The 14,427-nt window shown below is 42.1% G+C and overlaps 1 protein-coding gene across 1 annotated transcript in view; it reads right to left on the bottom strand.

Moving 5' to 3' along the window:
* LOC121927300 (amine oxidase [flavin-containing] B-like) overlaps positions 1-14,124 on the bottom strand; it is a 65,527-nt gene extending 51,403 nt beyond the window's left edge. The window contains exon 1 of the mRNA XM_042461021.1: positions 14,062-14,124. Coding sequence (XP_042316955.1) covers positions 14,062-14,107 — 46 coding nt within the window. The 5' untranslated portion in view covers positions 14,108-14,124. The remainder of the gene's footprint in view (positions 1-14,061) is intronic.
* Between the last annotated feature and the right edge of the window lie 303 nt (positions 14,125-14,427).

The following is a 14,427-nucleotide window of genomic DNA, read 5'->3' as shown; positions in this document are numbered from 1 at the left end:
AGTGCACAAGGACACAAAGAATTTCTACAGCAATCAATGCAGAGAAATAGAAGCCTACAATAAAAAAAAAAAAGGAAGAGGAAGAGATCTATTCCACAGTATTCAGGAATTCAAAGAGATATTTAAACCAAAGGTATGGATGCTCTACAATCAGAAAGGGAAGATAATACACAATCAAAATGTGATTTGAAAAGATGGAAAAAACACAGAAGAGCTATATAAAAATGTGAAAGGATAAATAACATTTAGGAAAAAGAAACATATGAAGATGAACCCCAAATTTTGGAAAGCAAAGTGAAAACCACACTCACAGCAATTGGGAATAACAAATTACCAGATACAGATGACACACAAATAAAACTGGTACGAAGCACAGAGGAAGAATTAAGTTCAATACTAAAATCTGCCAACAAATACAGAAAACAAAGCAGTGGCCCACAGAATGAAAATGATCAGTGTACATTCTTGTACACAAAAAAGAGGCACAAAAGACTGAAGTAACTACAGGACCATCACACTAATCTCCCATTCAAGCAAAGTCATGCTCAAATTCTGCAGAAAAGACTCCTACCATATATGGAATGAGAAATCCCAGAGGAACAAGTTGGATTCAGAAAAAGAAGGGGCACTAGAGATCACATTGCAAATACAGAATGGATAATGGAGCACACCAGGAAATTCCAGAAGAAAATCTGCAGGTGCTTTATGACTATCAGCCAGCCTTTGATTGCATAGATCAGGGGTCGGCAACCTCCGGCCCCGCGGGCGGATGCAGCCCACGGGCGCCTTTCTGCCGGCCCCCAGTCCCTCCTGCCGCCGAAATCGCCGCCGATTTCGGCTGCTCCAGCCGCCATTTTGCCCTTCACAAATGGCGGTGAAGTCTCACGCGACCATAAAGGTCACGTGAGACTTCACCGCCATTAAGAAGGGCAAATGGCGGCGCCCATTAGGAGGCCCTGATGCGGCCTCTGGAGCCCTGAATCGGGGCTCCAGGAGCCGCACCGGGGCCTCTGGGAGGCCCGATGTGGCAGCCGGGAACCCTGAAACGGGGGGCCCAGGAGCCGCACCGGGCCTTCAAATGGGCGCGCCGCCCACCTCCCTCCTGTGCTACGCCCTCCCTCCTCCCTCCTATAAATGGAGGGGCGGGGGGGAAGGGCAAGGAGGGAGCGAGAGAGAGGCGAGTGGGGAGGAGGGAGGGGGGGAGGAGAGAGAGAGACGAGAGGGGGGAGGGTGGGGAGAGAGAGAGGGAAGGAGGGAGGGGAGGGGAGCGAGAGGGTGGAGGGAAGGAGAGAGAGAGAGAGAGAGAGAAGAAAGAAAGGGGGGGAGGGGGTGGGAGGGTGGGAGGGGGGAGTGAGCGGAGGGGGGAGTGGCCTACATTTTGCTGTTTTGTGGCCTTGCTAGTCGTTCCATTCTTGCAAATATTGCTATTATATTGTTGTGTTATCCTTTGGTTATTCTCTTTGCAAAATCCCCCTACATGGACTTGCTTGCTCTTTCTGGGTTGAGACAGTGGCATGCGTTTTTTGCTATTTTGTGGCCTTGCCTAGTCGCTTCCATTCTTGCAAATATGCTATTATTATTATTGTTGTTATCCTTTGGTATTCTCTTTGCCAAAATCCCCCCACTGGACTTGCTTGCTTTTCTGGGTTGAGACGATGTGCATTAACTTTTTCCTGTGTTTGGCCTTGCCGGCCCTAGTAGCTTCTTGCAAATATTATATTTTATGCGGCTCCGCCCCCGGAGGTGGAAACCCACCCCTGACATGTGGCTCCGCCCCCGGATAGTGGAAGGCTCCGCCCTGGCATGCGGCTCCGCCCCGAGGGTGGAAGCTCCACCCCCATGTGCGGCTCCGCTCCCGGACGGCTGGAAGCTCCACCCCCGCTTCGGCCCCCCAGTTGTCTGAAGGACAGCAACCCGGCCCCCGGACTCAAAAAGGTTGCCTACCCCTGGCATAGATCATGAAAAGCTATGGAATACTCTTTTTAAAAAATGGGAATGCCACTTACAGTTTATTGTCCTGGTGCATAACCTATACTCAAGTCAACGAGACTGCCATCAGAACTGAGTACAGTGGTGCCTCGGGATACGAAATGATCGGGTTTACGAAATTTCCGGGATACGAAAACAGTTGGATTGGCAAAAACTGTTTCGGGTACGAAATATTTTTCGGGTTACGAAATTCATTTCGGCGCGAATTCAAATGCTGCAAAGTGCAGCTATAGGCTTTCCAGTGCTAACGGGAAAAGTGTTTCGGGTTACGAAATTTTCGGGTTACGAAAGGACATGGACGGCGGAACGATTATTAATTTCGTAACCCGAACTGTATGGAGAAACAGAATGGTTCCCAACTGGCAAAGGGATCAGGCAAGACTATATACTATCACCGTATTTATTTAACCGTTATGCAGAAAATATAATATGCAGAGCAAGCTTAGACTCAGAGGCAGGGGGAGTGAAGATCGGAGGAACGAACATTAACAACCAAAGATGTGCAGATGACACAATACTACAGCAGAAACCAACAAAGATCTGGAGCAATTACTAAAGAGGGTCAAGGAGGAAAGTATCAAGGTAGGCTTGATGTTTAACATTAAGGAAAAAAACAATAACTATGGAAGATCTACAAAAATTCATTCTAGATAATGAGAAAATTGAAATAGTCAAAGGGTTCCCACACCTTGGATCAAACATTTCTTGACTGCAGTCAAAAAATTAGAAGAAGGCTGGGATTGGGAAAGCCAGCTATGACAGAACTGGGCAAGATCCTAAAATGCAAAGACAGAAATCTGAATACTAAAGTGAAAATTGTTCAAGCCATTGTATTCCCCATTACCCGGTAAAGATGTGAGAGCTGGACAGTCAAGACAGCTAACAAGAAGACAAACAAAAGCTAACAAGAAGACCAAGTCCAAAATTCCCCTGAAGCCAAGATGACCAAATTGAGGTTGTTGTACTTTGTCAACATCATGAGAAGGCATAAATCATTAGAAAAGACAATAATGCTAAGAAAGGTAGAAGGTAGTAGAAAGAGAGAGAGACCACATGCCAAATGGCTTGACTCAATCAGAGATGCTATGGTCCTGACCCTGTAGGACTGCGCAGAGCAGTGAAGGACAGAGGGTAATGTAGAAGTCTCATCCAAGGAGTCACCATGATTAACATGAAGGCAGTTAACAACACAAAATTTACCCATATGAGCCTGTCCAGGCCCTATGATCTTTGGTCTTTGGAGAAGGCCCTTTTCTCCCACCACCTTCACAGACACATTTGGTGGGAACTCAGAAGACAGCCTTCTCAATGGGCTTCTGCCAGACTTAGGAACTCCCTACCTAGGAGGCAAGGATAGCTCCCACTTTGTTTTCCTTCCATCAGCTAATGAGAATTCTTTTCTGTACCAAGAGACTCAAGAGCTGTCTGCAATAGTTTTTAAAATAGTGTCCTGATTTTTATATTTTGCTTTTGCAATAGCTGCGTTTTAAATAATATTAATTCTCTAGCTAGAGAAATTCTGTTTCAGCATTTCATCTTTTGTGTGTGTTTATCTATGTGCTTCATATAATTTATGGTCCAGATATAGGGAAAAGGTAGAGTACAGTGAACAATAACAGTCCCAGTAGCAATTTTCCAGTTCACAATTTTCCACTCCAGGCTAGTGCCACATATTTTAAAACTCTAGAATGCAGTGGGCTGGCAGCACTGACCTACCTACCATGAACAACTGGTAAAAGAAGGTCAAGGTAAGGCATTAAAGGATATCCTGATTGGTAACTTCACCATTTTTTTTTCACTTTTACATTATTTCCAGTAGTAGGGGTGTTTACAAAATGAGAGCATCTCCCTAAGAAATGTTTATTCAATCTCCAAATTTCTAGCATTGCAGTAACTTAAATCCTGAGCGAAGCATTTAGAAATTCAGTTTAGGCATCCAAAGAAAAGGGACAGTCAAAGTTACCAAAGTAATGTGAACACAGGAAATAGAAGAGTTTAAGTGTGAATGATTTTCAGTGTCTCAAGTCTCCAGAAAGCTAGACATTTGGGGACTGAAAAAAGAAAATTTTGTGGGTGTTAGCAGAAATTTGATTTGGAGGGGAAATGGCCTCATTTTACCCTTCCTTTAGATACACGCCTTTCTTTGTGTTTTTCTGCTGTGGCTGCAGCTATCATTGGGTGTGACCCCGGATTGACTTTTATGTGGGCTAACAGCCCTTCTTAAGAAAAACATTCCCCATCCTGACAGAGTTATGAATACTCTAAACATGCGTGGGAACAGAAAGCACATTTTATCCGTGCTTTCTGTTTCTCAGCGCTTTCCAAAAAAGCACTTTTAAAATCCACAAATAAAAACAAAGTTTAAAGTAAGATCAGAGAAACACAATACTCAACATGCAGCTGTAGACTGTTTCACACACACAGCTCTTCCTGAAGATGGTTTTCTTTCATCAATGCTATTGGTGATCACTAATTGAGGCCAAACTTTGATGACTTGGGTAGTTTTACAATTGAATGTGATGCAGATGTGCATAGCAGAATATATGCTGTTCAGTTTAAACATTTTAAAAAATAACTCATTAAAAAAGAGGCAGGAGGAAACTGCAGTCTGCACTCTCATGAACATTATACCTATGAAAAGGCTTAGCAAACCTTTCCTAATCAAACCACACAACCAAAAGTAATTGGGTTCACCAGTTACTTGCTTCAGTTCAGGTCCATTTATACAACAAACTTCCTCTAGATATACTGTGAGGAACCAGATTGCTTTGTGCTAAGATTATTACCCACAATGAGACTGCTAAATGACACTTTAATTTCTTCTGACATGAAGGCAAACATATATTTTGTTGACACAGTGATGGGACAGGGAATGTGTGCTCCCAGAGGCCCTTACATCCTTGACCACTCACCATGCTAGCTGCAACTGATGGGAGACAGAGTCCAACAATGGCCTCAATCCAACATATGCTCAGTGTAGTGTAGATATCGGCATGTGGACCTATGCTGTGCTGAGCCATATATCACCACCCCAACCTCTTCTAAAGCCGCAAGGACACCTTGTATAGTTGTTCCATACTTCACAGTAGCAGACAGGCTCAGAGAAGGCCTGTCAACCCCCACCCACCCAAACCTGCATCTGCACTGAGGTGTGTAGGGGTCCTCTGCAGGTCCCAGCACTTCTATAACCATTGCAACTGCATCCACACTGCAGAATTAATGCAGTCTGACACCACTTTGACTGAAATGGCTCAATGCTATAGAATTCTGGGATTTGTAGCTTGTGAGATATTTAGCCTTCTCTGTCAGAGAGCTCTGGTGCCACAATGAATTACAAATCCTAGAATTCCACAGGATGGAGCCATGGCAATTAAAGCAGTGTCAAACTGCATTAATTTGGGCATGTAGCGGCAGCCTGTGTAAAGACAGTGAGCAGGTAGGATCAGAGAAGCGCCTGGATGGGGTGGTTTCCAGATGCTTCTCTGATCCTACCAGCTAACTGTAAAGCACAGAATGGCCATGTGAGGTGGCTTTGAGGCTTTATAGTAAGGCTGAGGGGTGGAGGGCACTGGACACTGCACAGAGAGGAAGGCAATACCAACCCCTTCAGCTCCCCCCCAAAAAGCATACACATGCACAAGAGACACTTGCATAAGTGAATGTCCCTAACTGAATTCCAGCCATTATCTGGAAGGATACACATTCCTGGCATAGAGGTGCCCTGAAAGATTAGCATCCTTTTAAAAGGCTCTAACAAATGGGTAGGTCGGCCCTAGTCAATATTGTTTTCTTTTTCTTTTTTTTTACTTCAAGTCTGGTTACCTTTATGGTCAAAATCAGGTCAGATTTGTTACATTTAGCTTAACTCAGAAGTTTATGGCTTCTTTGAAAGCATCAACAATAGCTTTGTAGCTCACTACAATATAGACATACACACACATTGGGATGTACAGTTAGGGAATCAGAGAGGACAACACCCTTTTGTTCACAGCATAGAAAGCAATTTCCCTACCCTTAGAATTTCTCTTGAAGCCTCAGTGTTCACTTTATTAGATTACCTGGCCTGAAGCTTGAATGTAATAGAATTGGGATCATTAGAGCAGTCCACACAATATAAACAATCAGATTACTGTACAGCTGTGGAGATATTGAAGTTGGCATTAGGTACCTTTACTTCTGTTCTCATTCACCATCAATCAGTCAGCTAAAATTGTGTTAATACGGCTGTGCTGAAATTGCTCAACTTTGCTTATTTTATGATTTTTGCAAATCATCACACTCTATTTCTGCATGGGTTTTTTTCTGTTTTAAATTATTATTATTTTTACATTAATTAAAACCTATGGGTGAAACCTCATAAGAAAGGGATGGGAATTAAGATGCCTGTAGCTTTGAGATGGGATATACTAAAAGCCAATATTCCCCTTAATTATTAGACTTCCCAGTAATTAAAGTTCTTGAACTATGCAATCTATTAAAATAATAAAAATTATAAAATAATACTAGAGATAGAATGTAATAAATTGGCAACAAAACATAAAAACACTACAGCGTATAAAATGAGAGTAAAACCAGCAGAAAAATAAAAGAACACTAAATCTATAAAAACACTAGTAGAAACCAACAAGGACCTGGAGAAATTACTGAAGAATGTTAAGAAAGAAAGCACCAAGGTAGGCTGAATGCTGAACATCAAGAAGACCAAAATAAGGACCATGGAAGAGCTACAAGAATTCAGCCTAATGTGAAAATTAAAATAGTCAAAGAGTTCCCATACCTTGGATGAAACACTGAGCAGAACAGAGACTGCAGTCAAAAAATCAGAAGAAAATTAGGACTGGGAAGGTTGGCAATGACAAAACTAGATAAGATCCAAAACAGTAAACATATAACTTCTAATGCTAAAGTAAGGTTAGTCCAAGCCATACTTCATTCCAAACATTATGGAATTAGTCTCAGATCTATTCATCCTGAAAATGGTAAACTTATGCAGATGTCACTAATGTAGACAGTGAACACAGCCAAAGGACAGAGGGATAGGACTGCAGCAGGAGGTCACATCTTGAAATGTTATTTTTGTTGTTGCATTGTACCTTGAGTTCAACTCCAATTTATGACAGGCATATCATAGGGTTTTCTTGGCATGATTTAGCCAGAGGTTTGTCACTGCCTTCCTCTTTGGTTCAGAGAATGCGACTTGTTGAGTGGGGATTCGAACTATGGTCTCCCAGCATCCTAGTCCAACACTTAAAGCATTACACACCACCAGATTATCTATACAAACAAAAATACAAGATCTTTCTAGCTTCCTCTCTCCCTGCCCCCCAACCCACACATGTACACATGTAGTCACTGGATGCACTATAAAAGTCTGCGTCGGTCAGGTCAGGAAACAATGCATGCAATGGTGAATGAAGGCTCAAGTCAGTCTGGGAAAGCCATGGGATGGAGGAAATCAGCCAATTTCCAGCTTCATTTCCCATTATTACAATACTGGTATTCAATAAGCTCTATTATTAATAACCTCTAAAGATATTGGAAGCAGAGATGTCCAGCATCAGTACTACATTCTGAGAACATCACTGCCTCTTCCACAACAGTTTAAAAAAACAAGGTTTGATTTCATTCGATTTGGTCTTATTCTGTGATTTCCAATAATTTGGTCTCATGCCTCATTATGTTGCTATTTGAAAAGAGATTGTGTAACTTGCTTCAGTACTAGGTATTTCCTTGGCAGGCTCCCAACATTTAAAATCAAATAGATCTTGTAGTGTATGAGCTAGACAGAGAATTGCAATGTGAAGCATGAACTGTTTGATCAGCTGTTTCAGAGTGCTGAAAACCCAGCAGACTAGATTCAATGCTTTATCTGGACTATCCAAATCAGATCTAAAGAGCAGGTGGAAGTGATAGACAAGAATATGTACAATGCCATGAGTCAAATAGATATATGAGGTTAAAATCCAAAAGAACATGTTGCACAAAACCACTAGGCAAACTATGTGGCCTTCCGATATAATAAACTCTATGTACCTTCATTTTCATAGGCAAAACTAAAGATGGTTTTTATGTTCAGTCAATAAATGTCATATAAACTATGAGGAAGCAATTTTTAATTCTACTGTGAGCTTGGATGACAGGTGGAAAGACATGTGCTCTCCATTCTCAATGTGTGGTTTCTTTTCTTCAACACAGGACACTTTCTTCAGGAAGCAAGGACAGGAGACCTGTTTTAAAGTGGGGGGGGGAGTATCATTATCAGGTAGGTTTTTATTAAATGGAGGGGACAAATTACTTCTTCCATCCTTTACCATTCAAATATCATTAAATATGAAGACTCTAACAAGCACAAAGTCTAGTTAAATACATGTTCAGTGTAGCTTACTCCAAGTACATAGGATATATTGCAAGCAGGATTCATTGGCCTGTCTGTAACAGGCCATAATTCCTAAGAAGGCTCAGCAACAGTAGCTGTCTTAATAGTGCTTGATCATTTAGTACACTTTTGATGGGTAATTCCTGTGGAGTCTCAGCTAAACAGCCGTTTTGGTGGTACACTTCTGCCATATGATTTTGGGGTAGCTCAGCTAGCTTAGTCTCAGGATGTTCCAGGGAGCATTACTGAAAATGAAAATTAAACTTCTGAGCTTGACTTCTCTTGTAACTACTAGATTTTTTAAAAAAGAATCAGCTGTTGCATACACATGTATACACACACACACCATATAGATATAGATATGGTGTGTGCAGAATCCTAGATTTTTTAAAAAAAAATTGGAGTGCTAGATTTTTAAAATAAAATCTAATACAGTATAGAAGAATTAGAATTAAGAAAATGGGAAGCTTAAATCCCATCTGGAGTACCACCTAAAGTAGACCCATTGTATGGTAAATTCAGGACTGGGTTTTCTCCACCTTTTTCTGCTGTAATATTTACAACTTCCCCTCCTCCATAGCAATATTGCTAAGGAAAGACTAAGCAAACATTGATCAGTGGAAGGAAAATGGTCCATAGTAATTACCTACAGCTCTGAAATAATATGAGCCTTGATATTTTAAGTGGCTATTATAAAAGATTTGTCAAATAATTAATAAACTAAATGTTTTAAAATGTGGCCAGGGTGTCTTATAATCACACAAGTCTACCAGCTGATTAATTTATATTATAATTGGAAGTGTTTGTCTGTTAGTTGTGCTATAGAAAGCCATATGTTTGATACCTGAGTAACCAGACTTGGTTTGTTACCTAACAGAACAAAAACAAAGACACACGGTAAGATTTGGATCCAATCTGTCAACTGCTTTGGGTACTGTCCCCCCAAAATGTCAGATTTCTGCATATGTATATTGCTCTAGAATGTATATTTATTAACTCCCCCTTACTATTTACTTTATTTAAATATAGCCTGAATATTTTCATGCAAGTTTGTGCTTGACTGGCAAAGTTCAGCTCCCCTCCCCACAGAAAATTGCTGGTTTGGGTCCATTTTACATGGAACTTGATGCAAATTTAATTTGATTGTATGTGGTGCCACTCAAACATTTGTTTCATTGAAATCTTAACCAAAATAATGAACCCAGTCAACATTAGGTACATTTCCTAGTACAGTGGGCCCTTAGTATCTACTGGGCAGGGACGTAGCTAGGATTTTAGGAAGGGGGGAAGTCCAGACTAGGTGCCACCATTATAATGGGGCTTGGGTGTGGCGGCGGAGCAGCACATACCATTCATTTTTCTAATGGAAGGGGGGGCCGGACCCCAAGAACCCCCCTCCTTGGCTATGTCCCTGTACTGGGGTTTGGTTCCAGGACATCCCACCCTATTCTCCGCAGATATCAAAGTCCATGGATCCTCAAGTCCCATTAAATACAGTGACATAGTAAAATGGTACCACTTATATAAAATGCCAAAATATCAAGGTTTGCTATTTGGAATATATATATATATATATATATATATATATATATATAATTTTTAAATATTTCCAAACCATGGATGCTTAAATCCATGAATAAAAAATCTGTGGCTATGGAGGGCTGACTGTAGTATTGTTATATTACTGTATGCTTGAGAGTACTGTAGTCAAGGCAATTTTGAATACTGTTGCAAGGTTTTGTTTGCTGTACTGAGTAAGTGAAAAGCTAGAAAAGTTGGCACATTACATGATACTTTGTATTTCAGACTAAGTAATCTTTAAGCAGATAGGAATGCAACATTGTTCACGTTATCTTTAAAGACTCAGCAGAATTTCAACTGCCATCTTTACTATTACACAGTGGAAGGAATCCTAACCAGTAATTTCCAGTTTCCTTATTCTACCTTCTTCCTCTTAAAAGAACAGAAGAGAGAAAAGGGCTGTGATCTCAAAATACACTGGTGTGTTAATAAATCAGAGAAGTGAAAGCTCTTTGTTTCTAATGTGTACATTTCACATGAAGCAAAGATGGCTGTTGCTAAAGACACAGACTCCAGAGTTTGCTACACAACTCTGTAACTTGCAGAACAAATGGCAGGGGATCTAGTTAGTGCCACAAATCCAACATTCCCCTATCCCATTCTTTAAAAAAATAACTTTAAATTTGTTTCGTTTAAAAAAAAGAAAACTCTCCCTTATACTCTCTTAATTGAAATATTGGGGTACCTAGTACAAGAAGCTACTGTCAGGACAGACTAAGGAGAAACAGAAAGGTTTCCAAGTGGCAAGGGAGTCAGGCAAGGCTGTATTTTATCACCCTGTCTGTTTAACTTGTATGCTGAACACACAGCAATAGCACTTTACATTTCTATATCACTTCATAGTGAACTAAACACTCTCTAAGTGGTTTACAATGTGTTAGCCAATTGCCCCCAACAAGCTGGGTACCCATTTTATCAGCCTACGAAAGGCTGGAGGGCTGAGTCAACCTGGAGTCCTGCGGGTTCAAACTCACAACATTGTGGCTGCAGTACTGGCATTTAAGCACTGCGCCACCAGGGCTCCCTTTACACATACAGTAACATGTGTAAAGCAGGATTAGACTTGGAGAAAGGAGGCATGGAAACTGGAAGAAGGAGCATCAACAATTTAAGATATGTGGATGATACCATACCACTAATAGCAAAGACTTGAAATGATTACTGAATAAAATAAAGGAAGAAAATGCAAAGGCAGATTTACAATTGAACATTAAGAAAACAAAAATAATGACAACAGAAGATTTACATCACTTTAAAGCAGATGATGAAGACATTGAAACAGTTTGAGGTTTTCCATACCTTGGCTCAGTCATTAATCAGAATGGAGACTGGAGTCAAGAAATCAGAATAAGACTAGAACTTGGAAGCTATGAAGAAACTAAACATTCAGTCTGATCATAAAGGTCCTTCCTGGATACCAGTTCACTTCATGCATCTCAGGATATTACAATTTCTTTTACTCAGTTAAAAAAGTGAGTCTCAAAAGTGCTTCAAGGTCCATTTGTACACTGATATTTTCAGACCAACACAGCTATGTCTCTGAACTGGGAGCTGTGTAAAATGTGTGCATGGTATGATAAAATGGATAGGCAGAGTTTCTTCTCACTCGCTTATAACAGCAAAGCCTGGGATCATCTGAAAGGTGCAATATTGGGAACAGATACAAGGACATACTTGAGCACACAGTACACAGCTAAACTACAAGTTTTTGCTAAATGTAGTGGTTTCAACAGCTTTAAAAATGAGATTAGAGACATAAATGATAAAACTACCAGGGCTCCTAGACATGATGAAAGCTAGACATTTCCTGCAGCATGAGAGGCAATGTACCTCTGTGTATCTGTTGCTAGGGACAGGAGGAGGAATGCTGTGAGGATCCTATCTTGTTTGAGGGCTTCTTCCCATAGAGCTCCACTTGACCACTGCTGGAAAAAAATGCTGGCTGAGACAGGCCTTTGGTCTGATTCAGACCGGCTCTTCTTATATAGTTATGACTCAAAGATAAAAGTTCCGCCAAGCAGACTTCATTTTTGCTTCAGGTTGCAGAATCAACCATGCCTACATACAGTTTTGAGGAAGGAACTCATCTGTTGGAAAATTCTTCTGCAAACAGAAGCAGCACCACAATTCAATCCATTTTTTTTTGCTGGGAGAGGTTTTGTGGACGTCATTTCACCCTTATGTTCCCTCTCTCTTTGGCCAGTTATCCACCCTAGCTTCTCTTTCGTAAGATTATCTTAAAAAACACACACACTTCTCTTCAGAAGGAAAAGAAAGAATTAGGGAAGTAACATACATGGCATTTCCCACTGCTCTCTCTTGTTTTGTGCCTCCAGTTCTTATGATGACCCTAAGATGAACCTATCGTAGGATTTTCTTGGCAAGTTTCTTCTGAGGGGATTTGCCACTGCCATCCTCTGAGGCTGAGAGAGTATGGCTTGCCTAAGGTCACCCAGTGGGTTTTTATGCTTGAACCCTGATCTCCAGAGTTATAGTCCATTGTTCCAACCACTACACCATGCTGTCTCTCTGCTCTACTTCCTCTTTCACCCCCTCTCCATCAATGGATATTTGATGATGTTATTATAGCCACTCCTGGTTGCGAAAAAAATGATGACAATTTAAGTAGTATCATAAACCAGACAGAGTCCACTGTGGCAGATCCATTGACTCTTCTGGAGAAAGTGACCAGATAGCATAACCTCAAGGAGGAAAAGGACATTCAAGAATAATGGACCTTCCAAAATCTTGACATCCCAAAAGCTAAAAGCTACTAACACTAATATAAGTTCATGCTTCTTAGGCATGCTCAAAATGGAGGACCTTTTCTAATTCCTCCTGGACGGAAGGCTGAAATGTAGGACATGTCTAGGATGTCTGGTCACCCTGCCTCTGGAGCATATACATTAATGGACATGAAGGGCCTGCAATAATTTTTTTAAAAAACTTCTCATCTATCATAATTTCAGGCCAAAATATAGCATTCCCAGCTCCTGCTTTGTGTATTCAGGATGCAGATCCAGGGTCAAAATGGACAGCAGTCTAGCTCACAGCAAGTGCCACTTTCAGGATATATAATACACACATCACAAAGGATATACACATGATTCAAACAGACCTGGGTTGGCAATTGGGTTGGCAGGAGTAAGGGAGAGCCCGCATGCTGTAGTGGTTTGAGTGCTGGGCTATGAGAGACCAGGGTTCGAATCCCAGCTCAGCCATGGAAATCCACTGGGTGACTTTAGCCATGCCACACTCTCTCAGCCTCGGAGGAAGGCAATGGCAAAGCCCCTTCTGAATGCGTCTTGCCAAGAAAACCCCATGAGAGGTTCAGAAACGGCTTGAACCTAAAAGTCAGGGGGCTGGTCATTCTAAGGTTATAGCTGCATCTCTTATAAACCAGTAGGGAAAGGGATCTTGCAGCACCTTTGAGATGGGCTGAAAGAGAAAGGTTGGGAGCTGAGCTTTCCTAGACTTGCTTTGCATGCATCTGAGGAAGTAGGCTCAAGTCTACGAAAGCTCAGGCTCCCAACTGTTCTCTTTCAGTTGGTCTCAAAGATGCTGCAAAATCCCTTGGCATATTGATTTTCCAGACTAACACAGCTAGGTCACTGAATTCTATCAAGTTACTTGTTAGGGGGTATAATAATGATTGATCATTAGTTATTATTAGTTAGTGATGAAGGTAGTATTATAATTATTGATTATTAGTTGTTATTAGTTATTGGTGAGGGGATGTAATAATTATTGATAATTAGTTATTATTAGTTATTGATAAGGGGGTATAATAGTTATTGATTATTAGTGATTGGTGAGGGGTAGAATAATTATTGATTACTAGTTATAAGGGGGTATCATAATTACCCAGCAGCTGGGCCAGAGCATTTCCAGCTTCCTAAGGTGCTTCTGGGGGCTCCCTGGAGGCCAAGGCACCTGCCTCCCCCAGGCAGCAGGGATCGAGGGGCGGCCTCAGGGAGCCAAGCAGTCTCCCCCTGCGCTCTCTGGATACGAATTTCCCACCAGCCAAGATGAAAAGCGGGGGAGGCCTCCCCCTCGCCTTGGACCTGCCTGGAAGGAAGAAGCCCAGAGGAGGAGGAGGGGGCAGCAGCCCTTACCCGAGATGCCTCCCCCGACCACCACCACGTCGCACCGGCTGCTCATGGCTGCTGCTGCTGCTGCCTGGCTCCTCTCTCCTGCTGCTGCGATCGGCTCCGCCTGTTGCTGCTGCTGGGGATGCTGCTCCTTCGGATGCTGCTGCTGCTGCTGCTGCTGCTTCTGGCCGAGAGGAGGCTGGGGCCAGGCAGCAGGAGGCGCCCTAGTCCTCTCCCTCCCCGCCTCTCTCAGGTCGGGAGGGGCAGGGGCTGGCTCTCCAAGCTGCAGCCACGCTGGAGCAAGGACCCCACCAGCATGCAGCCCCAGTCTCTGGCCAGAGAGGCCTGGCGTCCTCCTTTTCCCGGACCTGCCCCTCATGCCAACCTCCT

The sequence above is a fragment of the Sceloporus undulatus genome, chromosome 3 (genome assembly GCF_019175285.1).
Source record: "Sceloporus undulatus isolate JIND9_A2432 ecotype Alabama chromosome 3, SceUnd_v1.1, whole genome shotgun sequence".
NCBI lineage: Eukaryota > Metazoa > Chordata > Lepidosauria > Squamata > Phrynosomatidae > Sceloporus > Sceloporus undulatus.
Note: the sequence above shows the minus strand (reverse complement) of the source record. Positions and strands in the feature narration are given on the sequence as shown.